Source organism: Ambystoma mexicanum, chromosome 1q, assembly GCF_040938575.1.
Source record: "Ambystoma mexicanum isolate Mex_15411 chromosome 1q, UKY_AmexF1_1, whole genome shotgun sequence".
Lineage (NCBI taxonomy): Eukaryota > Metazoa > Chordata > Amphibia > Caudata > Ambystomatidae > Ambystoma > Ambystoma mexicanum.
In genome coordinates this window covers 835,945,137-835,972,981 of record NC_090922.1, presented here as the reverse complement: position 1 = coordinate 835,972,981, position 27,845 = coordinate 835,945,137, and the positions used below count along the sequence as shown (strand labels likewise).

General features: G+C 48.2%; 1 protein-coding gene across 3 annotated transcripts in view; it reads left to right on the top strand.

The window, feature by feature from the left end:
- The window catches only part of CEP350 (centrosomal protein 350), a 2,433,119-nt gene that overhangs the window by 813,707 nt on the left and 1,591,567 nt on the right, over nucleotides 1–27,845 (top strand). For all 3 annotated transcript variants that reach the window (XM_069641456.1, XM_069641455.1, XM_069641457.1), the window contains one exon: nucleotides 15,885–16,074. In XM_069641456.1, coding sequence (XP_069497557.1) covers nucleotides 15,885–16,074 — 190 coding nt within the window. The remainder of the gene's footprint in view (nucleotides 1–15,884; nucleotides 16,075–27,845) is intronic.

Below are 27,845 nucleotides of genomic sequence, written 5' to 3'. Positions count from 1 at the left end.
CATGATGAGGAAGGATGCGCGGTCTGCTGTAGTTTTTCAAAGAAGACCATGATTGACCGCTACAGCAAGCTGGCGGCGTGGTTGAAATCGGGTAAGTCCTCTGACTCGGAGGTCATGCTTCCCCCAGGATCGACCACGGTCCCATGATCACACTCTCTTACATAAGAGGACGAGGTACTTTGAGGACACCCCGCACGCAGGGGTCCAAAAGAAGGCAAGACTGCTCGCCACAGATCCCACTGGGTTTGCCGCTACTGCGGGTCCCTACTCGGGAAGGTCAAGAGCCTGCCGGCGAGGGTTACACACTCAAAGAGAAAGTCCTTTGGCCCCTTGCCATCGGTGGACAAGGCAATGAAGGAGAAATCCAAGGTGGGCTCTTCTCTGCCTCCATCGGCTCCTCAACAAGCTAAGACCACTGCGTCATCAACAGCCACATCAACGATGGCTGCTGTTGCCACCCCGGCGACGACTGTCTGGCCTCGTCGGCGACCACTACTTCTTCAAAAGGAGGGAAGACCACAAAGGTGGTGCCCACAGTCACATCGACAGCTACTCCGTTGGTGTCCTTATTAGAATGGTGTGAGATAACTGCCACGGCTCTGGCAAAGACCACCGGGAAGGGGACATCATCACCCTTCCCCCAGAAGTCTCAGGAGAAGGGAGGCAGTATGGCTCCAACGATCCGTAGGAAGGGTACAGAACAAGGAGCTTGAACCAGAGTGTGCCGGGGCACGTCTATACAAGCTCCGACGACCTGCCCAAGGGCTACTATTCAGACCACGAAGGGGGATAGGGACCCTTGTTGGAAGATGGGTCACCGCAGGGTTAACCATATGGCCTACCTCTCCAGAAGGGATGTACCAGCCAGGAGCCGCCCCCCTCTCACCCCTTCTACACCTCAACCCAGAGACGTTCCATTGGACATTCTGACCACGCTACACACGCTGGTATCAGAAATTCAGCAAAGTCTGCCTCCTACCCCTGGCATTGCTCCGTCTAGAAGTCTTCCATGGCCGGTTCCCATTCAGCAAAGTCTGCCTCCTACCCCTGGCAGTGCTCCGTCTAGAAGTCCTCCACGGCCGCTTCCCGTAAGTATTTCTTGACGCAACACACAAGTCAAAGGACCCTGCTGTTCCAAGGCACCAACTGACACCACCGCAGTAATTGACCCCAATAAGGGATCCTGCCACAAGCACACGCACAGGCACGGTTATGGCAGCTACGGCGAAGGACACCAACAAGGCCGATGACTTTGTGCCAGCGGACAGAGAGCCAGCAGGCGGAGATGATCGGCACAGGGCTTCTCCGCCGGATGAGGTCAGCTCCTTCCACTCAATGATGTCCAGGGTCTCAGAACTTTTTCAACTGTTGCCTGAAAAGATGAAATAGGAAGGGTTCCTTTATCAAAGTTGTGATTCCAGACAGAAGACCATCATGTCCGTTCCTTTGTTGGACGATACCTGGGATGAAGGCCTAGCACCGTTGAAGAATCCGAGCACCACCCCACCCAAGCGGGACAGGGTCAAGAAGAAAGACAGAGACTAGGACTCAACCCCAGGTGCTTGAGGTCCCAGCCTTCACCTGACTCTACGGTCTCAGCCACGGCTAGGAAACGCTCTGCAAATCCTTCGTCCTCGTCCATGGTACCCCGGACCAGAAGGGGAAGAAGCTGGACGCGATGGGGTAGAGGATTATCTGTACGGCTGCCAGCACCATTAAGGCCGCTAATGCGATGCCGATTTTGGCACGCTACGACCGGGAGCACAGGCATAAACTGGGCCCTATTCTCAACTTCCTACCTGACAAGAAGTGTAGGGAAGGCATGCTATCACAAGTATGACACTGACACAATGGATACAATTTGTAAAACCTTTATTGAAAATGTTGGGGTTTGAGAAACTTCTATTTTGCCCTATAACTAAGATGGGAGTAGTCTCGACCATCAAATGATAAACGAAACAATCCTAGTGGAGTCCGTCACATCAAAATTTCCTACTCTAACAAAAATCTAATGCCCGCCCTATCTCATGTACGAAAAGTGTAAAAAGGAGAAATGTATTTTAAAGAAAATCAGAGTTCAAAAGAATAAACATAAATGAACCAGCTCTCCTCCTCACGTTAAACTTCACGGAGTAAGGCTTTCCTCGTAGGCAGGATGACGCACTCTGGCTCAGTTTCTAACAGCCTTCACTTGTGATATAATGTATTGCTACTTCATTTGCTTTAACACACCCCGGTCTCTCAGGTTGCTTGCTAACTCAACAGCTGTGTGCGCTTCTTTCTTGTTTTGCTATTTTCAATTCACGTGTCGAGGTTAGTATTACAGGCTTGGCCTCGCATCCCCAACTCTGCCGTTCACCCGAGAGGGTCGCTGCTGTCCTTGGAACACAATGCAATCTTCATTTACGGGGTCTGGCCTTCTCCACGCGTCTTTCGCGGTCTGTCGGAGGCAACAACCTCCCGTAGGGAACCGTTGTGGTTTTCGGCTTGCTGCTCTCATCCCTTGGTATGTTGCTCTGCTCCAGTAGGTGTGCTCTCGTCCTGAAAGTTCTGCTCATGCTCGTGTTCTGCCTTGCTCAGAGTGTGTTTAGGTGTTGCCTTTTATTTGTGTGAGAAGAGCTAACTGGTATCAGGTGTATGCACTTAGTATAAAGTGCCTGACCCGATTAACGGGACATGTCCAGTACAATGTGAGAGAGTAAGTCTGGTTACTCTGTCACCCTCTTCCTTCGGCCCAGTGTTTGTGTAAAAAAGGGGGGGTGGGACTTCAGAAATTCCTACAAAATAGAATGGGGTAGATTAACAAAAAAGTGGGGAATACCATGTCTCACCAGCGACTCCCTCACCCCCACTCCCTGGAAAGCCCTCAACCAGGTGATCTTCCTGCACCGGTCCACCCATAGGGTCTGGATTCAAAGGCGATGGCCGTGCCCTGGGAGAGAGATTGCTGGGGTCTAGCGGGTGAGACACCCTCTGGTATCTCACAGGAGGCAGAAGCTTTTGAGCTGTTCCAGGAGGGGGAGGTGGCATCGGACCACGCCATCACTGTGGTGGTGAACATCAGACACCAGATTCTGTCAGATGGTGAGTGTCTCTCCGTCGGCAGGGATGGCTGAAAGCCACCAACTTCAGGCTGGACGTTCAGTCTATGGTGGCAGACATGCCATTTGGCTGAGAAAAACTGTTTGGCAAGGCAGTCCATGAGTCTTTTCAAATCATCAAGACTGACACGGAGATGGCACGTTAACTGGGCACCCTGCGGCAATGTCGGTCGTCCTTTCGTTCCTCAAGGGGAAAACCTGGCATGTCTTCCAAGGGCTACCCCACCCCTTATTGGTAGTCTTCCCGCTCTACGACGCAGGAGGCGTGCAGAGGCTGCTCGCAGGCATACAGCATTAGAGGTCCGCACGGGTGCCTCCTGCAGGGCAAAGCCCCAGCACCAGAACAGGCCTGAACCAGCCACGCACTCGTGGGGGGGGCCCACTTGTGCACCCCAGTGGGAGGCCGCCTGGCGAGGTTCGTCAGTGCGTGGAAGACCATCACCACAGACAAATGGGTGCTGGATGCTCTCAGACAGGGGCACACATTGGAGTTCTAACGCAGGTGTCCTCATATTCCCCCCTGTAACTCGACAAGAACAGCATGTGGCACAGCTACTGCAGGAGGTACACACAATTTTAATAAAGGGGGCGATAGAACCCGTTCCCTAGCACCTCCAGGGCTTGGGCATGTACTCCAGGTACTTTCTGGTGCAAAAGAAGACTGGAGGGTGGAGGCCGATCCTGGACTTGCGACACCTCAATAAGTACTTGAAGTCCCCGAAGTTCAGGATGGTCACGTTGCAGCACCTGCTCGGCCAACTGGCGGAAGAAGACTTCCTGGCGTCTCTGGACCTGGAGGACGCCTTCTTCCATGTTCCCATTCATAGGAAGCACCGCAAGTTCCTGCGGTTTGTGGTCCAAGGGCCGCACTACCAGTTGAAGGCACTTCCCTTAGCCCTGAAATCGGCCCGAGGGTCTTCACAGAGTGCTTGGCTCCAGTGGCGGCGCATCTTTGTCTCGAGGGCATCCATGTCTACCCTTACCTGGACGATTGGCTAAATCGATCCCGCTCCCATGTTCTGGTGAGCCAGCACACAGCGAGGACTGCATTTGCTGACTGATGTAGGATTCTCCATTCATTATCCAAAGTCCTGCTTGGAACATTGCAGAATGCTGTTTCTGGGAGCCCGACTCAACACAGTCTTGCCTGGCGTCGCCCTCGGAAGAGAGGGTGGTAGCCATCCTAAGGGAAGGTGCAGCGCTTGTCGTCAGTGCAGTCGGCTACTGTGCGAGTCGTCAAGTCACTGTTGGGCATGATGTCCTCCTACATCAACCTCATCCTCCTTTGCAGACTAGAGATGAGGCCTCGCTAGGTGTTTCTGGATGCAAGGTGGCTGCAAGTCTCGGAATCCTGGACGAACAAGATCACCCTCAACAAGGTGTTCTGACGAGCAATACAGTGGTGGGGCATGCAGTCTCATCTCACGCAAGGGGCTCCGTTCCAAGTCCCTCCTTACCAGGAGACAGTCACCACTGACACTTCTCTGGAAGGTTGGGGAGCTCACACCGGACAGTTGCACGCCAGAGGCCTCTGGCTGCCGGAAGAAAAGACACTTCACATCAACATCCTGGAGCTTCGGGACATCTGATAGGAAATGGCATGCTTCCGGTACATCCTCTAACAAACGGGCCTGCTGCCTGCTCCAAAGGCAATACCGGCTCTCTATCTGCACCAAGAAGAGCCCACATCCAAGTCTGCTTCCCTGCGGCATCTAACAACTCGGGCAAACGCTTTAAAATCTGCAAGGAGCTGGCCAATCCTGCTGCAGTCTCTAGCTCTCCTGCCCCTCCCAGGCTCTCTGCACGGCCGTGGCTTCTCATTTCATCTCTAAAACTCAGGACATCCTGTCCTCTTTCTCTCCCCCTGCTCATTCTACTCCCTGCTCTTCCTCTGGCCCTTCTTCGGCCACCTCTCCTCCCTCATTCTCTGCCTTTCCCCTGTTTTCTAGACAAGGTTTCTAGACAAGTCCGATCTATGAAAGTCTCGTCCAAACAGGTTCACCCCTGTTCCTCCAAAACCATCAAGGACCACATTGACACCTTTGTCCCTGCTCTGGCTGTTTCTGCAACCACTCCTTCGCCACTGGGGTCTTCCCTTCCCCACCTTGTGCACTCCCTTGTGCACCCTCTTCTTAAGAAACCCTCTGCCGACCCGTCCTGCCTGGCTAACTATCACCCAATCTCCATCACTCCTTTCCTTGGCAAACTCCTGGAAAAGCTGGCCATCTCCCAGCTTAATCTCCACACTGAATCTGTTGGTTGTCTCCATGACCATCAGTCTGGCTTCAGAACTTCCAGAAGCATGGAAACTGCTCTCCTGAACATCCGTGAAAACCTGCTCTCCAACCTTGATTCCAACACCTCCTGTGTCCTCATTGTAAAAACGCTGTCTCCAGACTGATCAGGATTACTTAAAGCATGTTTATTACAGCTTCTTTAGTTACAGTTCCTCACATAAGACATACTGGATAGATACAAGGAAATCGGCTAAGACAAACACCGGCTCCCATCACCCAGGCAGGCCAAGCTGTAACTGCCTTCACCTAGAACTCTCACACCACAACACTCGACCACTCAATCATCAACATTCCACGTGACATCACTAGCTGCATATCACCAGACAGGCACAACACATCTCCCTCCTTTATCCAAACACACCACACAGAGCATATTACATACAAGCACGACACAACACACCTCCCTCCTTTACTGAACAACATTATGCACACACACCACACGCAGACACCACCTCCACGAGGGCTGACCACCTTCAAAACAGCCAACCAAACAACCTACAGTCCGACGCCACCTAAAGACATCTACACCACCTTCCATCCGCCCCTGCCTCCAACAAATGCGGGGTCCAGGCTGCCACCCTGGAATTCCAACGGGCCTCTAGACTGCCACTCTAGAGCACAATGGACCTCAAAGCCCTCCAAAATGCCAACCACATCTTAACACCCGAAGATCACACACGGCGAACAAAAATATCACTGCCACTTACAGAAAATGGAACCTTGACTCATCACCGAGCAACCACAACCAGACCCTGCTGTGAAAACCTACCGAACCTACTGGGAAAGCTGGCCACACCCTCCCGGTCCTATTCACTAAAGCTGGTAGACCAAAAACGCCAGTAGCTCTGGTGACCACCTCACGGGAGTCAATATTGAACCCATAATAACCAAAACGCAAGCTATATAAGGGTCCACAAACAACACCACAAGAAACATAGAAAACAATTTTCTCATCATCTCAGGACACAGCACCTCCATTCCAACGGCTCATAACCAGGCGTCCCCAGCCACCCCGTTGCCACCAGCTACCCACTGTCCTCCGTGATGAGAAGGCTAACAAGCCTTAGAGAAGGCGCTACCTCCCCTTAAAACAACCACACCGTTGTTCAACCTTTACCCAAAATGAGGTAAACTCCATAAACCAAACCCATCTCCAAACTTAAAAGAAAAGAATACAATCTCCTGTACTGAAAGAGCATGGGCACTACCCCGCTCTAGAACTACATCATGCCAGTTCAACTTTTACCAAATAAGGTAGACTCCATACCAGACCAATAACCTAACATGAGTATACAACTTGATCCCACATACAACATTGTCCACACCACACAGAGCACGCATTACCCATGGATTAACTTGCATGTCTAAAAAAAAAACACGCATAATCCATGCTAACTGTGAGTTCAATCCGTTACCAAGCTCTCACTGACTCTCTCCCCATCCAGATACAGAAATTGCATATTATATACAATATTATCCGAGTCAGATTGATAACCTGCATTCCAAAACAATGAAATGCATTAACCATATTTTGCTATAAATAAAGCAAAACGCCAAACCCAAAACTTGAATGAACCTAAGTGTCCGTAGCTATTACTAGGCTCCATCACAACATAAATGTACATAACCATTTGGGCTCTAAATAAACCCCTATCAGTCCATGTTGCTTCATGCAACTCAAACTGCTGCAAATCCTAAAAGAAAACGTTAGTTTTACCCATCACATACAAACACGTTCATATGTGCATGCTTTGCACCAACACAGTAACACATTGTGCAAATGGAATTCCATGTGCCATGAGCAAGACACTCCAAACCTGAAAATCCTCAAAACGAATTATTTTTCTTTTCTTTACTTTGGGCTCTAACATATGCAAAGTGACATGCCGTAAAATCCTTCAATGCAATTAATTCTATCACAAGCATACACTAATGCAATACTCTTAAATGTCTCATTATCCATGTGCCAGGGTGCTTGGCACTCCAAACCTACAATTCCTCAAAAAGGTTAATTCTATCACAAGCATGCACAAACGCACACCCCAACAATGCACTGGTATCCATGTGCCAGGGGTGCCTGGCACTTCAAACCTGCAATTCCTCAAGAGGTTATCCTAAGTACCACATATTATGCAATGAACAAACCACGTAAACCGCAGTACACCCATACCTATACCTTTATCCTAGGTCCTCAAATAGCACTATTACTAAATAACAAATACCCTTGCTTAGACCATTGTAGGTCACACACTCAGTCTTGCAAAGTGCCTACGGGTTACAACACAAAAAGATAGTGGGTAACAGCACCGTAAAAAGAAATATTCTGTTTCCAATCGATGGTCCACTACAGACAATAGTGCCCTATAAAAGACACCTCAAACGTTGGCCGCTTACAAAACGCCTCACTATTTAAAGCAGAGCGGCATCACCACATGCAACATCCTCCACATGTCGCCTTCTGCGTTGGCATAGCTTCAAACCTTGGCCGCTTACCAGACCCCTCCGAATCTAAAACGGAACGGCTTTGTTGCATGTGACATTCTCCAAATGTCACCTTCCGCAATGGCATTGCTGCCGGATACTTCACCATCCGTGGAAACCGCTGCTTCCCACGGCTTTGTTGCATGTGACATTCTCCAAATGTCACCTTCCGCAATGGCATCGCTGACGGATACTTCACCATCCGTGGAAACAGCTACTTCCCCTTACAGCACGATGTGGACGGACCTTCAATGTAAACACGAAACGTGTTCACGTTGCGTTCAAAGAACTAGGTCCTTTACTCCATGCAACATTCCCATCGCACTTCATGACTCCTCCGACGATTCTACGAACACAGTGCAGTCAGAGTTCCATAGCCTCGCGAACACCCTTAGATGGCAAAGTGACGTCATCAGAGGATCTCAGGCCACAGCAGCGCACACATGCAACGGTCGCTCGCGTGCCGCTCGAACCAGGCATTTCCTAAGTACCCGATACTGGAAAACCGCTCGCGCACCTTCCTTTACAGTCTTGGGAGCCTCCCCTTTAATAGTGTACCGCTCCATCTGCAGCGCAGCGGGGGGCCCAACTCTCATTCCTACACATTAGGGTGCAGATTCCCCCAGCTGAAGGGCCTCTTCTCACGAGTGCTGTCTTCCACTCTACACTTAAGCCCTAGAATCAAGCATTCATACATGTTAAAAGTCTACTAATCCTCTCCAGGGAAGGGCACTCTTCATTTTACACTCCAGGGTCCAACTTCACTTCAAAACCCCTGGGGAACAGCTCTCCTTCCCGTTGTTAGTGCTGATCCCTCTGCCATGGGGTTCCTGTGCCCGCACCTGCACCATGGGTGATGACACTTACTTCTTTGGGGGCGGTGTTGTCCGTTTTCTGTCTCTGTCCTCCTGCACCCCCCCCCCCCCCGCAGCAGTTACTTTCCAGTTCAGTTTTGCTTTTTCAGTAGGTACACCTTGTAAATCCCATCCTCGTCGCCAATGTAAAAGCGCTGTCTCCAGACTGATCAGGATTACTTTAAGCACGTTTATTACAGCTCCTTTAGTTACAGTTACAGTTCCTCACATAAGACATACTGGATATTTACAAGGACATCAGCTAAGACAAACACCGGCTCCCATCTCCCAGGCAGGCCAAGCTGTAACTGCCTTCACCTAGAACTCTCACACCACAACACTCCACCACTCAATCATCAACATTCCACGTGACATCACTAGCTGCATATCACCAGACAGGCACAACACAACACATCTACCTCCTTTATCCAAACACACCACACAGAGCATATTACATACAAGTACGACACAACACACATCTTACTTGACCTCTCTTCTGCCTTTGACACTGTCAACCATGCCATCCTGCTCAACCGTCTCCGTGATAACCTGGCTATCCCTGATCAGGCCCTGGCTTGGCCGGCCTCTTTCCTCTCCAATCGACCTCCCCCCAGGTCCAACTTGGGTCCTTCCTCTCCTCTCTCTCTCTACCTGTGGTGTTCCCCAGGGGGGTCTAACCCCTCTCCCTGGCTGTTCAACCAATACCTGGCACTTCTTGCCCACTGCATTGCTGCTCTCTGCCCCAACTTTCAGTGCTATGCGGATGACGCTCCTGATTTTCAGGCTCTCTTCTGCCACTTCTCCTCCTCTCATCTCTGGCTGTCTGTCTGCTATCCAGGAGTGGTGTGCTGCCAATGATCTCTGCCTTAATGCCATTAAGACTGAGATTCTCCTCATATGCACACCTGCTCCCTCCTTTCCTGTCACTCTCTGGCCGGCCTCTCTTGGCTGTCTTCCTGTTCCCATCTGTGAGGCTAAAAACCTCAGGGCCATCTTCGACTCCACACTCACCTTCTCTCCTCACATCTGTCGTCTCTAAAAAGTCACACTACCAGCTGCACCTCCTAAGAGGTATTCTTCCTTTCCTCTTCTTCCCCCAGAAGCTCACTGTCTCCAGAGTTCTGGTTCTCTCTAGGCTGGACTACTACTAACAGCCTCTTTCTAAATCTGCTTGCTTCTACTCTCCGTCCTCCGCAACTCATCCAGAACAGGACTGCGAGACTTGTCGTTGGCCTCAAGCCCAGGGATCATATCTCTCCAGGAATGAAATCTCTGCACTGCCCCCCAGTAGCTGCGAGGATTAAGTTCAAAACCCTCTGCATTGTCCACAAGGCCTTCTGGGGCCTCAATACCTTCTACTCTCTCTTCCTAAGTATCTTCCTTCTCGAGCTCTTCGCTCATCCGCCTCCAACTCCCTCTGCGTCAGTCGCTTCTCCAAGCAACGAGTTGGTGGTAGATCTTTCTTCGACTGGGGCCTCCCTCTGGAACAGCCTCCCTGAAACATGAGGATAACCAATTCTGGTTCTAGAACCACCTCCAAACCTTCCTCTTTGCTTCTACTTTCTCCCCTCCTCTCCCCTGCTGAACCCCTGGCTGAAACTGCACTCGTCACCTGGCCACCCTCTGATCTCGGGCCGAAGTCCCCTTCCCCATCAGTCGCACACCTGCAATGCCACCCTGGCAACCCCCGCACTTGGGGCCTGTTATCCCTACAGTCCCCTTCCAGCACTTGACACCTTATGTCTGCACTTACCCTTGCACCTGCCATCAGCTGGCTGCACTTTTTACTTATTGCTTTTTATTTATTCTATGTACTGCACTTCCCCTTCACCCCCGCACTTTTCCCTTTCCCCTTACCCCTTCACCTGCACTAGCGCAATCTCAATGTCACTGGGCCTAGTAAGATCGGTGTCTGTCCTCTCTCTGTTCCCCCTCCCCCGCCTCGTTGCACCTTGAAACACTTGTGTATAGGCGTATTATAAATGCCATATCATATATTCTGTGCCCTCATGTCCTTCCATCGCTGAGGGGCAAGGCGGTGAGGATCTTCACGGACAACACCACCACCATGTTCTACATCTGAAAGCTCTTCGTGCATGCTTCCAAAAGACTTCTCATCTGTTCGTCAATTCTGGACCTGAGAATCACGGGAAGGCCTTGGTAAGGGTTCCATCTTCAGGTGGCTCTCCGCGTGCACCATGCACGGTCATCGACTTGCTAGCAGCCCGTGCTAGGCGAGAGCCCACTCCACCAGAGTTATCAAAGCAACAACAGCATTGGCGTGCCCCTGCTCCACATCTGCAGGACTGCTAAGTGGAGGTCGAGGCACACCGTCTCGAGGTATTACTGCGTCAATGGGGATTCCAGGAAGAAGTCCTGAGTCGGCCAAGCAGTGCTACACAATCTGTTTATTTGAGGTGAGTGTTTATTGCTTCCGTTGAGCCTTGCCACCTCCTGTGGTTGTGTATATGTACTGCTGTGTTATCGTTATTCATGAGTATGTGATTCCATGCCAGACCCCATGCTGGAGAAGTTTTAAGTTACTTGTAACTATTGTTCTCCAATGTGGGTCTGGCATGGGTTCACATGTAAACGCTCCCTCCTTCCACTCTGGCTCTTCTTGATTCATACTGCCATACTGAAGATGGCAACCAGGGTTGGAGCTTAGGGAGAGAACTGTCATTGGATGGGGGAAGTATGCCCCAGAGGACAGTGATACTGTTCTTTCCTTCCCACACCCCTACTACCTCCTTCTCCACACTACTACTCCCCTCTCAACACTACTCTCCACCATCCTCTTCACTCACTCTCCTTTCCCACTTCTAATCACCTTACTATTACCTCTCTATCAGCCTGTCTCACTCCACTTCCACGCACACTCAAAACCAAGTACTGCTTTCTCTCACCAACCATCACCTTGCACGTTCTTTCAGCGGTTCTGCCCAACATGTGCTTTTCCACTGTCCTTCCTCTGTATGTTCTCTTTGCAGTCCTCTAACGCCAGAGGAGGTAGCTGCAGCTCTGCTGCATGCTGCTTTGTTTTTAGAAATGTACTATTTATTGTGATTATTCTTCCTTACCCCCCAAACATCCTTATTTATTTTATTAAGGGCTCAGAATTGCTCCATTGGAGGTTAGCTTACTAACTGCTGATAACAGTAGTCTTTACTCCGTGGCTGCTACTCCCGCGGCCACGTGATCCTCCTGCCGGCACATATGGCCTGGCAGTCAAGGCAGCACAGCGGATGAGTACAGCGGGCACGCCTAATGTGTGCAAAAGGCAAACACGTGGCTGCTTGTCTGGTCGTTGGACGGGCCATAATCCCAGGCTGATGCTTCCACAAACTGGGTACATTTTGCTCTAGAACAGAACTTTTGTCACTAGCACCTATAAATACCAGGTTCCCTGACTCCTTTAATGGGGGTGGGGGATCTACTAACCGTGTAGAAATCCCTACTCTAAGTTTCCAACAGCTTGTGTTTGTTGAATACTTGCTCTCTATCAGCACATCATACTGAATGTTGAGTTGTTGCATGAACACCAGTCTGATCTGGTGTTCTTAACTGAAACCTGACCGAACGACTCATCTGGTCCAGATATTGTCCAAGCTCTCCCGGCAAATTGCTAAACACTCTGTCAGCATAGAGGTTTTGCCACGGCCTGGAGGCGGTCTAGCAGTGATTTATCAATTGTCACTTACCTGTGTGAGTGCCTTTTTTCGGCGCGCTCTCCGTATGGCGGCCATGCTGATACGCTCAGTCCGATCAGTCTCGCAAACCTTCTATGTACTAATAATCTACTGACGTCCTACATTTGATTCCTCCTTTCCACTGGCCTTCATTGAGCTGGCAGCAAACTTAAAACTGGGATTTGCTAATTTTCTTATTATGGGAGATTTTATTGTACATCTAAATTATTCTACTAAATGTTCCACCTCGAGGTTTGTTTTTGCCATGGAGGACTTGGGCCTATCCCTGCTGGTCTCTCAGCCTACTCGCACGCTTGGCAACACACTTGATTTATTTTTTGCTGCCACTACTCTTGCCACTGTTTTTCCTGTCCTCAATGTTCTTTGGACTGACCTCTTTCTGGGACCCTTTATTATTAATACCACAGTGACCCATGTGACCAGGCCTATTCAAGGTCTCCCTCAGCACAAATGGGACTTAACTAATTCTTCTGAGGTATTGGCACAGATTGCCAATCTGGTATCAGCCGAGCCTTGGTTCACCCCTCAGTTGGCGGAACTCGGGCTCCTTTGCAGGCAGGCTGAACGGAAATGGAGGGCTGGATGTCGGGCGGATTTGAGAGCTCTATTTCAAAGTGGGCTTGCTATACATTGGAAATCAATTTTTGAAGCAAAAGCTTTCATTTCACTACGCATGTTAAAGCATCTCTGAATCAGCACAAGGAGCACTTTCAGATTAAGTCTTTGTCCTCCTCTACTGCTGAGGATGTCACTGTCCCGCCTTCACAAGCTCTATTTTACTCTCTCTGCCTACTTCCTGGATGAAATTCTGAATTTTTGTCAGACGATTGCCTCCTCTGTTATAGCTCCTGCTATTCAGGATGACCTTGTTTCGAATAGTGAGGTGCTGTCCTCTTGGTCAGTTTTTCCTCTTTTCTCTCCGGCGGATATCATAAAGGCTACACAGAAGATGAGGTTGGCTTTGCCATTAATCATTCATTCTCATCAGCTTTCATCAAACACGCTTTGGTGATTCCACTTAAAAAAACAAAACATACTCTGGATCCTTCTCTCCGCTAACTATCGTCCTATTTCTTTATGACTTTTTCTTATGAAGCTGCTAGAATCACTGTTCTCTCCTTTACTTTCTGCCTATCTGGAAAAGTCCTCTTTCTTTGATCGTTTTCAGGCTGCATTCAGGCCGGGGTGGGGTACTGAGTCTGTGCTTGTCTCAGTTGTGGATGATCTGACGTGTCTGTCGGATCAGGGTGGGGCGCTGATCCTTTCAGATGTTTCGTTGGCCTATGACACGGTTGACCACTCCACTCTGCTTCTTCGATTGGTGAGCGTTGGCATCTCTGTCTCAGTCTTGTCCTGGTTTGGATCCTTCCTTGGGAATGTTCAGTCAATATCTCTTCATCCCTTTTAATCTGATCCTATTTCCTTCACTTGTGGGATTCCCCAGGTGTCTGCTCTTTCTCCTAGCCTGTTCAATGTCTACATTCAACCTTTGGCCACGCTATTTCAGTCCCACAGGTTCCGCTGCTATTCTTACGCCGGTGATACTCAAATGGTTGCACATCTCGATCTGGCGGCAGCAGATGCCCGTCTGCGCCGCTGCCTGGAGTCCGAGGGTAGCTGGATGAATCAAAACTGGCTGAAGCTGAATGCTGACAAAACAGAAGTTCTGGTGGTTGATGAATATCTCACACCTTCCTTTTATCTTCCCCTTCCCTCTCTATTGGCTATCTCACACACCTGGTTCCCCGGATCAACTGCTGGTTTTCCTTTCCCCAGGGGAGGTTTTACAGGTTAGTACACGCATAAAAGTAGTTGTAAGCCCTGCCCCTTTTTGGTCCAATGGTCCACTGGCTCTTGGCAATGGCGGCCCTCTTTAATAAGACTCAGTCAAAATGTCCCAGCCCATGTTAGGACTTAAAGGCTTATATGGGTTGCCGTATTGACATAACTGCATTGTCCATGTGAATGAGCGTGTTACACACCTGAGTGGAGCGCACCACTGTCTGGGAACGGGAACAATCGAGGTCCAGGTCGCGTGAACCGCTGGGATTGCCTCCTCAGTGTATTGGTTGTTCTCTAGTTTGGAGCTCTTGCTGTTGCTCTGCCGGTCTGGTGGCACACTCGCTCCTCCAGTGCTGTCGTCTCCTGAAAACTGTAGTTTCGTAGGGGGGAAAAGAAACAGACTGGGATGGGGCAACACAAATGTGTACTCATTTAACGAATGCAGGCACACAGTGTGATGGCCAACATCATATTTTAGTAAAACACCTAACCGGACCAGAGCCAGCTCAGCTGAGTGAATTGGCCCATATAGAACACCCTAGATTTTATTTTATCAACTAAATATGCCATCCCAACCTCAATGCATTGATCATTGTGGGGTTCATAGTGGGAGTCTTTTGGTTATTTAGTACAATATCATAAAACGTTCACAGTACTAGAAGTTAAATTGTGCGTCTGAGTTTAGATGGTGGTTGCATGAATGAGTGTATTGATGACATACTTTGTTTCTGAGAGTAATCTAGATGAATGATTTTGTATTTTTAAGGTTGGTGGTGAACATGGTATTGTCAATATCATAACGTTAAGAAAAGTCTTAATTAAACAAGTAATATTACATGCCAAATCTTTGAAGCACCATAATTGCATGCGTTACTGGCCTGAGATCTAGAGTGACCGGTACCCTGAAGCGTCCTTGTATGCATGAAGTTATTCACAAAACTCAAATTGAATCCACTATACCAGGTGGTCACAATATTTGGCAAATGGAACTTCACTTGGAGATTGTTTTTGGGTGCATTTGTAGCCGCCGCAATGAGTTCCAATGTGTGTGTTTTGAAGCATAGAAGATGTGTGCATGCACAGAAGTCAAAGGTTTGATGTGCAAGTGACTTTTTGGAGCTCACTGTGGAAATAATGCCAGAAGGAACACACATTTAAACAAATCAGTGGGACAATATGTCCTTTCAGGTTGGTGCAAAGCAATAGCAGGATTGGATCGAGTATAGCTAGTGGAGAATTAACCTTTTTGAAGATCGTTTCTCTCTCCATTCAATATTCAAAAATCATATTCCTAGAAAAGCCCTTACCTATTTAAACAGGAAGGCATCTTTCTCTCCTCCTCAGTTTAAGGGCAGATTTACCTCTCTACCTAGTTTATCTTGGAGCAATAGTAGTCTTATGATTTTACATCTGAGCATTTCCCGATATCCTGTAGTCCTCCTCAGTTTCTCATCTTGTTTGAGAGAACATAGACACAGGATTCACCCATTTCCTACACAGGGATGGTGGCTGTATGTTCATTTGCTTGGCGTTGTGCATGCTGATGTTGAATGTGCATTCCCTACATTTGTGGCAACAGTAGTAATAGAGCACAGTTGATTTTGATGATGCATTGCATTTTTGCTTTTAAAGTTTTGAACTTGTATCCTTATTTTTCAGGATTAGAGTCTCATAGTGGTTCACATCCACGCCCAGGAGATCCCATCAGGACCGCACAAAGGGCAGATGGGCTTTCCCAGCAGGAAGGAAAGGCTTTGAAAAACAGAACAGCTTCTCCTGCAAGAGATTACGACCTGAACCACGAGACTGACAGCACTCTGGAAGACCTGTCTGCCCGCTCGTTTGCAAGGTGAGGTGAACAGTCACCTGGGTTAACTTCCACAAACATCTTCTCTTCAATCTATACATTTCCTGCTGCTACCAGGTCCTGTTTAGTTGTTTTACAACCACATCCTGGTAACTCCTGGTTTCATCTGCACATTATCATGTGCTTTCTGACGCAGCCCCCTTTTTTTCCACAACCGTTTACCCAACAACTAGCCCATATAGGCATCTTGCCAGCTTCTGCTGTTCAGAAGCCTTCTGTCTGCAACGGATCCTTTTCATCAGCATTACGAAACTGCTTACACACCCTATTCAGATTAATTGTACAAGTAATGCCTTTTGGAGCCCCCTTACTCATTGATCTATAGTTCGTTTTATAAGGTGCTATCTGTGAAACAGTCACTCCAGGGCACCTAAAGGTGAGAGAGCAAAGCTGGACCTTTACAGCCTTGTAACATTCAGAGATAAGTGTAAGGGGGTGGAAGTAGTGCAGTGTAATTCTAATACGGTTGCACGAAGCAACAAACAAAGCCCAACTATGACGGTGCCTCGAAAAAATGTGTTGGCAAATAGCCCACAGTCACAACTGAGCACCACATTGAGCAATGCAGAGGGGTACCAGAGAAGTCCCAGAACAAAAGGTACACAGCTTCTGGGATAGGCAGCATAAAACAGGTAAGTGTGAGTGCCAAGCCACAAGCACAGGACCAGACCTGGACCCCAAAGAAGCCCAGTCGGGGTGAATTGACCAGGCTCCATCCAGGAGGGTAGGTAAAGTAGGAAGTCCGATTTCAGGGGCAAGTAGAAGAGTCTTTGGTCTGTTTCTGAAGCAACAATAGATTTTCTTTTTTGTTGTTGCCCCTGAGGTAAGATTGTAGAGTTTTACAAGCAGGCCACATCAGCATTAAGGATCCTGCCACCAACCTGTTTCCTCACAGTGGGGTTTGCTTAAATGGGGTAGTGTATAATCAGTGTTTTGAAGGAACTATACTAGATTTACCTTTTTATGGTGAAACCAACATTTCAAAAGATAGAGGTTCATAGAAAATGCATTTTAAATGATTGCCCATTCTTCCAGCAGCAACACAGTTAACTATTGTAAGAAACAATGTGGAACACAAAAGTCATCTCTTAATGCACTTGCTTGATGGTATGGTCATTTAACCCTGCCCCAGAATCCTAGGCTATCTGTGCTATGGGTACTGGGAACAGGCATGAGGAAATGTAATCCTGTGTGTGAGCTGGTGTGATGCAATATAGGATATGGAAAAAAGTTTACTGAGGGAACTGCACTCAAAATTTAATTAAAGTAAAATAACTTCAGGGAAGTTGCATAAAATAAATTGCATACAGATATGTCACACTAACTGCCCCTCAGCAAAGAGTCACATATTCTCAATAGAGTATTATCCTGCAGACTAAACTGTCAGAACAATGTGGAACACTCTCACGGATTAATCCTAATGACATTTAATACAACAATGTTACAATGAGTCTTCTTGATAAAGACTATATCCTTTTAATGAAAATAAATGTATTTTAATATACAAAACTTGCAAGCGATAAACAATAGGTTTAATATAGTTGAATCACTCAACTAGAAACACAAATGGTGTCACATGGAAGGAAATAAACAATTATTAAACATCTTATTCATATGTCAACAATCAACATCATGTGTTGAGGTTTATCCACATAAGGTACTGTAAAGTAGTGAGCCAGAGACAAGAAGGTAAGTTAACCAATAGTATTTAATTCTTACAGCTCACCAATGGCTAAATGGTTGGGTGCAACCGGTCTTCTCCTTAGCCAATTAACTTCACTTAAAGTTCATAGCAAAAAAAATAAATTAAGAGTCTTCCAGGCTGCTCGAAATAACAAACTCAAGGATTGCAATGTTGCTTGTCCACAAATGAATGCAGTTCAAAACATGGAGAACACAGGAATGGCAGTCTTTCTTGGTTCGAAACAGCCGTTTGTACCTTGAAAACCCCTGGAGAAAACTCCTCTTCTTAAAGTATTATATATTCTGGACTCGAGCGCTTTTACTCCACACGCCTGAATGGTTCAGAGCCTTCTTGTTTAAGCTCTGCTGCAGGTTCTCGGAGCCAGCCGCTCCACACTGGCCTCGGCTGGAATTCAGTAAATAAACAAATGTTCCTTTTTATGCGGTTGTGACTCAGGCGTCTACATCTGCTGTGCAGTCGGATCTGACTACAGGTCCGGTATGGTACACTCCGGTGAGATTTCCTTTTCCCTCTAATACGCCCACCGATATGGGGTACTGTCCTCGTACCATTCCGAGTCCACTCTATCAGCCTCATTCCACTCCTGCAAAACGAGAGACAAGTTGAGCTGTTTTCTGATGCTTTTAACCCCGGTGAGTCTCCTCCCCAGCAATTAGCGTTGGGCGTTCCCAGCCCTGGGCTCCTTACACCTGAGGCTAATTCACCTCCTCCCAGCTTCAACTTCACGGAGTTAGCCTTGTATTTAACCCCTGCCTGCCCGGAACCCCCATTAAATGGAAACGTGGTTTTTCGTCTTGTCTGATTTCTATTCCCATTTTCTGGCTTTTGTTTTGATTATGTATCTGTTGGGACATTCTGGGATATGTAGTTTGTCTTTTCTCTCGTGTCTCTTAGATTTGTTTTGTCCGGTGTGATAGTTGATTGATGGGGCATTTTGGGGCAATGTCGTCTGGGTTTTTACTTGTTCCCGCGTGTCTCTTAAACTTGTCATTATATGGTCCGGTGTGATAATAGACTCATCCCCCTCCCTCCTGTTTTTGTTCCGTATTGGCCGCTATTGGTTCCCCATCACAGGTACCTGCAATATTTCACAACCATTCTTTTCTGAATTGTAATAGTCATTTGTGGCTTGTACAAAGTATTTTTACTTCTCTTTTACAAAATGTGAATGTTGCTTTCATAATAACCTGTCTAGAAATCCCTTTACTCCATACAGTACTGTTTTACTTCTCTCTTAAGAGTGGACTTCCACTGCTAGATGGCAGCTACCACTAGGTGAGATAGAGAACAATTAAGGGCAGAACAGTATGCCTATTCTTGGACTTGCACCCTGTTAGCCTAAACCTTTGTTTTGGAGAATCTGTTCCAACAATCCTGAAATGGTTGGACATTCTGGGCCCATTTGAAGGCAGCCACAGCCTTAATGCTAGGATTCACTTGTAGAAGCACACTAGCCCAGCAATGCCATTGATGGATACATGCATGTGCCGTCCCTTGCTCTCTTTATATTTCTCTCATAACTCTGCTGAAGTCCTGTGTGCCAATTCTTAAGTGGACACTGACCCCCTCCTCATCAACCCCCAATTAGTGTATATGACATATACTCACTGTGCAGGTGGCATTCCTGTGGAATGGCCTTTGGTGGCCTGTCGCAAACACATAGATCTCTGTTCATGGGATATTCACCTATAATGTACCATGGTCCCCATAAACATGAAACAGTAACAGGTGAAAAATAAATGCTGTAGTCAGTGTCTTACAAATGTGGCTTGGCAGTGATGCCTCTCTGGGTTTCAGATGAGGAGGCTCCTCTGGTCTTTTTGGGCCTTTTTTGGTACACCCCATGGCCATTTCAAGTACTTGGCCTTGGAGCCCAGTTCTCCAGAGCATCCAATGAACAGCATGCCAACCCCTCCCCTGACAGGAGAAACCACTATTTGCCAGTTCAGATCCAGCTCTATAAGTACTGTCAGTCTATATTGGAAAAACTACAATTTTGCTTCCTCCCCCAGTAGTGTCGGAGAAACCATCCTACTTATTGTGTCTGAAGATCTTACAATGTCTTTGCCAGAATTTGGCCGCCCAATCTCTGAGCCAGGCTCTGGTCTACATCATTGCAAGTCACTTGTCTTTTTGGCTTTGCATGGCCCTGCCCCCAAAGGCGATAGTCTTCTAGCCCCCCAAAGTTACGTATGCATCTCTTGGCACCGACCTACATATTTGAAGGCACCTTGGCAAGGGTGAGGACATCTGACAAGACGAGGGATTACTTTAGTTTGCTAATTGAAGAGGTTGTCCATGCATGCCATTAATGCTAGTGACTGCCTTGTCTACACACATGGTACACATGGTCCCCTTATCTGCTCCTGCAGGAGAACCAGCTTTGAAGACTTTCCCCTTTATGCTAACCCTGTGATTGATGCTTCCTCATAGCAATATGGTCAGGGATAAAAAAGCAGAACAAAGTAGCACTGTGATCACTCCTCTAAAGCCAGTTTCTTCAATATCTTACTGGTTAACATAGTCTTGCCCTTCAGACTGGAGGACCCTTTTGTGGCTGAAGTAGATATCCTGCTCTTGTTCCTGCCCTCAAGAACAAACAGTAAGTGTTAAAAAGGTTTGAGGGCTTGAGGAGAGCAACCAAAGTTGTATGTTCAGGGTTTCCCTGACATTAGTTCCATCTCACAATATTGGTATGACTGAACAATCTGGCTTGTCACTTGGAAAAGGTGATGACAGGTCATGAAGTACAGTTTACACAGACATCGGAGTTGTCCAGACATTATATTTAATGAAAGCATTTACTCTTTATATGAAGTTGTACATGAAGAAAGGAATCTACAGCACAGGAAATTACTGTTTGTAATATTGATCTCTGAATTTTAGTAATCTATAAAAGACAGTAACAATTTCAACAAATATGCAACACAAAGTTTCAAGGTAAATGATGTTTGTGAGAGACTTTGAAATCTCATTAAAAGTCTCCAAAGGGGCAATGTTTGGGGCAGTTCCCAGTTCTAAGTAAAAAGTAAGTACATTTTACCAGAGTCCAGGGGTAGCTGCAGAAGTGTCAACCATTTGCCTCGCGATGGTGAAACTCTCCTCCTAGAGATGACCCCCATTCCCAGATCTATCGAAAAACCTTCTTAGAAAGGAAAATTACAGGGACGTCTACAGGAAGAAGGGGACAGAGTGGGTCGTGGAGAAAGGCTGTGTTGAAAGTAATGCAGGTGAGACCGCCCCCAGTACTGAAGATGGTCAATGGCGATGGATTCAGAGGGTATGGACCATCAAGATATGTTTAGACTGCTAGTGTTCATAGAAGAGACCCATATGACTCTGGTCAAGAGGTGCGTTCCCTTGTTTGTTTTCCAAAGTTTGTAGTCAGGCTTCCAGCAAGGAGTACTGCAGGCAGTCACTCTGGCATTGCAAGGCCTGGGACAGTTGATGGAAATTAGGTCAGAGGACCCCAGGATTTGACAATCAAGAGTGTTGATGTAGTCACAGCAGCAAGACAAGGAATGATCCCTTGCAGGAAGGATTAAGCTTAAGAAGTGCCTGATGTGTCTTGAAATGGGGGGAAAAACATTTGAACAGCAGCAGCAATGCCATTGGATTTCAGGAGAATAGCAGTGGTTTCACCCCTAGGTAGATGCATCACATGGTCCCAGAGAGAGCTTCAGGGGAGCATCTGAGAAGCAGAGTAGGGTCCCATTGTGTTTTTCAGGTCAAAGGAAGGAAAAGGATGTCATGTGGTCAGAAAAAGACTAAGTATTGCCTTCAGGCGCATCAGTACTTACAAGCACAGCTTCCAGCACAGAGTCCTTGCATTGTCTTGGACTTTTAGCTAATTGAGGATCTGGTTCAGTAGTTGACTGAGAAATTGATTGAGGGTCTCCTTAGTTATACACAGACTGGGCTCGATGTGACCCACAACCCTCCATTCACACAAGCTACAATTTTTGGTAGCATGTTTAACTCAAACTTGCATGGTAAAACCCTGGAATGTTCATTGAGGTGTCTTGTAGATTCGCATTCAGTGGAAACTGGGACCCATTTAGTCAGAGAAGAATGTGTGACCTCCCAGCGCTCACTTAGGCAAAAAGGTCAAAATGGCTGTTCCTGTCATGGCATTAATACACAAGCGACCACAAAGGAAACTGGTCACAGGGTTGAACACGTTGAGGCCCTAAGCATCCATAGATTATGGTGGCAAAAGGCAGGCTATTTCCTGTATGTGTTTCCTCCTACACCTTTCTTTGTGGGCTCCAGTCGGAGCAGCCTTTGTGAATAATAGGGGTACAGCCTGCTTTAACTCAGGGTTATCCCTACAGCGAACACCTCTGTAAATCCAGTACAAAGACCAGTAACTAGATGCTGTTTCCTACAAGTGATTGAATCTTAAATGGATATGTGACCATGACTACTGCCTGTCTCCGGGGATAGGGGCTACAGTTGCCAGAAAACGATATGAGAAGTGTGGGTAAGGCTGGCCACCAGTGATTGTGTGGCCACCACAAGTTTGAATGTAACCTTTGTGATTGTTTGGGGGCTGGGATCCTTTGTGAACTGTCAGAGTTCACAAAAGCAAAACAGTTAAAATGGCATTTACAGCTGTGGAACTATTACGATAAAGATCACAAAGAAAATGGGTCACAGGGCTTAAAATCGCTTGGAAGCCAGTTTGCTGTTCTGGATGCAAGTGATTACCAATGTGGTCAAAAGGCAGTGCAGTGTAGCTCCGTCAAAAGGACACAACTGCGACCAGGCTGTAAACTTTCTAATTGAGAGAACTCACGTTTTTATTATTATTTTTTTAAAATCTTTTTATTGATTGTACAACATGTTAAACAGTTCCCCAACTGCTCCATTACCGCCCCGCCCCCCAAGCCCCTGAAGGCTAGTTTCCCTTGGTCTATTCCTTTCTCGGACGGAGCACCAAAGTTCACTGTAGGTCCAATAGTTTTAGGCGCTGTGGGGCACCACCCCACTTGAAAGTCGGCCCTAAGACAGGATAAGGTTTCTCACCAAGCGTTTGTGAAGTTCTGTACTTTATTGTCCATGGCATATGTTGCCCATTCTAAGGCTATAATTTCCCATAATCTTCGCAGTCAGTCCTGTATGTTGGGAACCTCCATGCTTTTCCACCTCTACGTTATTATTATAATAGCTGCCAGTGTTAGGACTACTCTCGCCTTTTATCGGGATTTGGGTTCTCTCACTGCAGCGCCCCCTCTGCTTCCTAGTAAGATCTGTTCTGGGGATCTGCTTTCTCCCGGCCCATAGGCCTGATCCTGTGCCCTCTGCACCTCCTTCCAGAATGGCTCTATTTTTGGGCATCTACACCAAATGTGCTCCGTTGTGCCTTCCAAGCCGCACCCCCTCCAGCAGTCCCCTGATGTGGCCGGATATATCTTATGGAGGCAGGCTGGCATATAGTGCCAGCCAAGCAGTATCATGTACCATGCTTCTTGCAGCTGGGATGCTCTTGCCGGTTTTGGTATCTTCCTCCGCAGCCTTTCTCATTCCTCCCCTCTGATGTCCCTCCCCAAGATTCGTTCCCATCTCCGCATATAGGGCCACTGTTGCCTAGGGATTGCGTTATCTAATATCCTGTACAGGTTAGATATGAGCCCCTTGGATCTGTCATTGGATAGGAGGAATTTTTCAAACTGCTTTATCTTCCTGACCGCTGCCTCTTTAATTTCGGGATTCAGTACCTAATGCCGTTTTTGTGCATACCTGAGCCTCTCCCCTTCCTTCGCTGCAAATTCCCTTTTGCATTCCTCGAATGTGAGTATTCCCTCCCCCCAAAACATATCTCGCAGCTTCCTACACCCTCCTTCTTCCCATTGTTTAAATGCCCCCTTCTCTCGCCTGGGTGTGAATTTCCCCATTGTTCAAGATAGGAGTAAAGGGTGAAGGGAAAGTCGAAGGGAAAGTCGTAATCCCCCTGGTTCCCACCAATTTATGCCAATTGTCCACTACTAGTCTAGTTATGGTGCTCTCATATAAATGCTTCGGCCTATGCTGTTTCGGTAGCCACAGCACTTCTGCCAGTTTCTGGTGCACTTTTGTCCCATTGCTTGTGTTGTGTACTCGCCCCCCCCCGGAGCCATTCTCTAATTACTTGTAACTGCCTAGCCTCGTAGTATTGCTGAAAATTCGGCAGCGCAAGTCCTCCCTCCTGTTTGGGTGCCATCAATAGGTATCTGCAGACCCTCGCTCTTTTTCCTTCCCAAAGGAACATGTTAGTCAGGGCCTTTCACTCCCTGAAGAAACTTGCTGGTACCGCCTGGGGGATCCCTTGAAATAAATACAGCAATCGTGGGAGCGTAACCATTTTGACTGCAGCCACCCTTCCCACCCAGGAAACCGAAAGATTGCTCCACTTGTGAAAGTCCTGCTTAATGCATTTCAGTAATGGGGGATAATTAGCTGCATACCAGCCCGCAAGGGTCGCTGTGATTCTCACTCTCAGGTACCTGATTCCCCCCGGGCTCCACACATAGGGGGTGGCTGCTCTGTGTGTCATGATCCTCTGCCCCCAGGGTTAGATTCAATAGTTCAGATTTGCCAGGGTTGACCTTTTTCGCCTGAGACCTCCCCAAACTCCTCCAGCAGGGCCCTACTAGCTTTAACAGACTCCATTGGTGTTGTTGGCGTGAGCAGCATATCGTCAGCGAACGCTGCCACCTTTTGTTGTTTCTCCCCGCCCCCAAATGGGATGCCCTGTATTCCTTATGCCTCCCTTATTTCCTTGTAAGAGGGGTCCTAAATAGATTGCATAGAACATTGGGGACAACGGGCATCCTTGTTTCGTGCCTCTGCTCAGCCTAAAGGGTCTAGACATGGCCCCGTTCATGGCCACACTCGTTGATGGTGCCTGATAATTGGCTTGAACCATTTTCAGGAATTCCCCACCGAGGCCCATTTTCTGCATTACCCGAAACATAAAGGACCACTCCAGGCGGTCGAATGCTTTTTCTGCGTCCAGCACTAAGTGGACTGCAGGAGTGTCCGTCTTTTGTACCTTTTCCAGTAGGTGAGCCACCCTTCTGATGTCTGCCATTTGCCTGCCCCTTATAAATTCTGCCTGGTCCGGGTGGATCAAATCCGGGAGGTGGTCCTCCAGCCTATTTGCAAATATCTTTGTGTAGATCTTGGCATCCACATTTATCAATGCAATGGGTCTATAAGATGTTCTCTCCTCAGTGTCTTTATTAGGTTTAAGGATAAGGGTTAATCTACCTCCTCCATAGACAAGGTTATTTTGCCTGTGGTCTTGAATGTATTGAAAAGATATGGGAGGTGCGGGGTCAATTCGGTCACAAACGTCTTATGCTGTATAGCCGTCATGGCCTGGGGCCTTGTTTGATAACCGGTTGCAGATCACCCGCCTTACCTCATCCTCCGTGATCTCCTGGCTAAGGGTCTCTTGTGCCTCTTTCCCAGTTCTGTGCATAGTTACCCTTTTCAGGAATTCCTCTTGTAAGTGGGCCTCAGGGTTTAGTGACGTATATAAGGATTCGTAGAACCTTGCTAATGTGTCCTGGATGACCCCGCCCATGTGACCAGTTACCCTGTTTCCATTTTCAAGGCTGCAACCGCGTTTTTGACTTCGCTCCCCTCAGTAGGCGCGCTAGGAGTGCATCTGCTTTATTTGCCTTAGCGTAATATTTTTGCTGGACGGAGAGCAATGCCGCTTCCGCCCTTTTAGTTCGGGGTACCTCTAGTTGCCCTATTGCCAGTCTATACTCCCTCGTGGAAGACCTACAAGGGATTGTTCCCGCCTGTTGCCTTGCAGCCTCAACCTCCGCTTCGAGCTGTTTCCAGCGCCTTCAGCTGCTTGTCCCTCTGTGCCTTTGCTGCTATCAATTACCACCTGAGCGTGGCTTTGAACACATCCCATCTTACATCTTCTCTCGTTTCCCCCCTCCTGTTGGATTTGAAGAAGCTTTTGATTTTCCCTTCCATTTCCTCTCTAATTACTGGATCCCTAAGTAGGAACTTTGGATATTTCCATTCCCATACTCCTCTTTCCTTTCGCCCAAGGTCCAGCTGGATGGATACAATTTTATGATCCGCTATTCCAATGCGTCTTCATGTCCCGAATCCGTCCCACCAAGCCTGTTGAAACCCAGACGATATCGATTCTAGATTGGGACCCATGAACTCCCGATAGAAAAGTGTAACCCTCCTCGTCTCCCTTCAGCTCCTGCCATACATCCTGTAACCCCGCCCTCTCGATCCTGTCTCTTAGTTCCACTGACATCACTGCTCCCCCTCCCCTCGCAGGGCCCCCTAACCTATCGCGTCCCCTATCCCAAGCTATGTTAATAATCACCCATCAGGATTATTTCACCCCGTTCTTTGTCTTCCAATACCCCTAAAAAACGCCTCAAGAACTGCTCCTGGCCTATATTTGGTGTGTACACCACAGAAATGGTGTAGGAGAGGTCCTGCTACGTCCCCCTGGCTATAATGCCCCTGTTTTTGTTCTTTCCAGATGCGTGCAGGATCTGGTCAAATCCCTGCAATTTCAGCCGCCCCTGAGCTTTGTGCATGAGGTGTGTTTCTTGAAGCCCTAGGATATCCAGCCCCTCTTTCCTCGTGAATTGTTCTAGTTTTTTCCTCTTCTGGGGAGTGTTCAGCCCCCTGACATTATGGGTTAACCACTTGAATGGTTATTGATTTGTCCACGTCCCTTGCTTGCTGCTGGCCCCCGTGCCCCTCCCTTGTCAGATCCCCTGCGCTTCCTGTGTTCCATCCCTTCCCCTCGCTCTCCCTTGTCCCCGTCCGCCTCTCTGCCAGAGATGCCCCCCTCCCCTCCCTTGGTTGGGATCCCACCCTCCCCTCTCTCTCTCCCTCCCTCACCCCTCTACCGCTCCCCCCAGGCAGGGTCTTCACCTCCCCCCTCCTTGGCCCTCTCTAAACCCATGTTTCGCTCCCTCGCCCCCCTGCCCTTCCTCTCCTTTTTGTGTCCACCACCCCTTTTCCATGTTGCCTGTTCCGGGCTCTCCCCTCTTTGCGGCTTCCCTCTCCTCCCCATCTAGTGTTCCACTCCTTTCCTTGTACGGCGGGCCACGTAACATGGTCCTTCTACTGTTGTCTCCAACTGTGGTCCATTCCCACGGCTTGGACCTTGTCCCTTGTGCCGCACTTGGGGATCTTTCAGGCCTGTCCTCCCCTGCTTCCTGGCCCAGGTCGATGTGTAGAAGGTCTGCCCCCTCTTGTAATGAGGTTATTCGCCTCTACCCCTCTGCCCATTCGAAGATAAGTCCAAAGGGAAAGGTCCATTTGTATCTGATCCCTTTCTCCTTGAGTATCGCTAGGACCTGGCCCATCTGCCGCTGTTTGATTAGGGTGCTGCTTGCTAAGTCCTGGTATAGCTCAACTCGTTGGCCCTGATATTTGATCACTTCCTTTTGCCTTGCCGCTCTCAGCACTGCTTCCTTTTGGCCATACCTTGTGAACGCTGCGAGCACGTCTCTTGATCTGGCATTCACGCTTCTGTTGGGGCGTTCCACTCTGTGGACTCTGTCCACTTCCACCACACTAGGGTCTGCTTTCCCTAAAAGATCCGCGAAGATGCTCTGGACAACCCCCTTCAGGTCCCTGTCCGCTACCGTTTCTGCGAGCATTTTCAACCTTATATTGATCCTCTGTAACCTATTCTCCATGTCTTCCATTTGGAGCTCCATGTTCCGAGTCGCCAGATCCAGCCTCTCATTTGCCTCGCTATTCGACGACGCACTCCTGTCCACTTCCTGCAGTCCCCTCTCCAGGACGTCTGTCCTCTCTCCTAGTTGGCCCAGCTCCTGTTTTACTTCCCCCAGAGCAGAGTTGAGGTCTGTTCGCAATAGCTGGAATTGATCTTGAAATGTCTTGACCAGTTTGGCCTTTAAGGAGAGCATTTCGCCATGGAAGTTCTGGCGTGAGATCGGGTCTAGGGGGTCCATCTCTTCCGGTGTTCTGTGCCGTGTAACCCCCTCCTGGGTACCACGGAGTGTTTTGTTAGTCTCTTTGGCACTCCACAGCGTTGGCA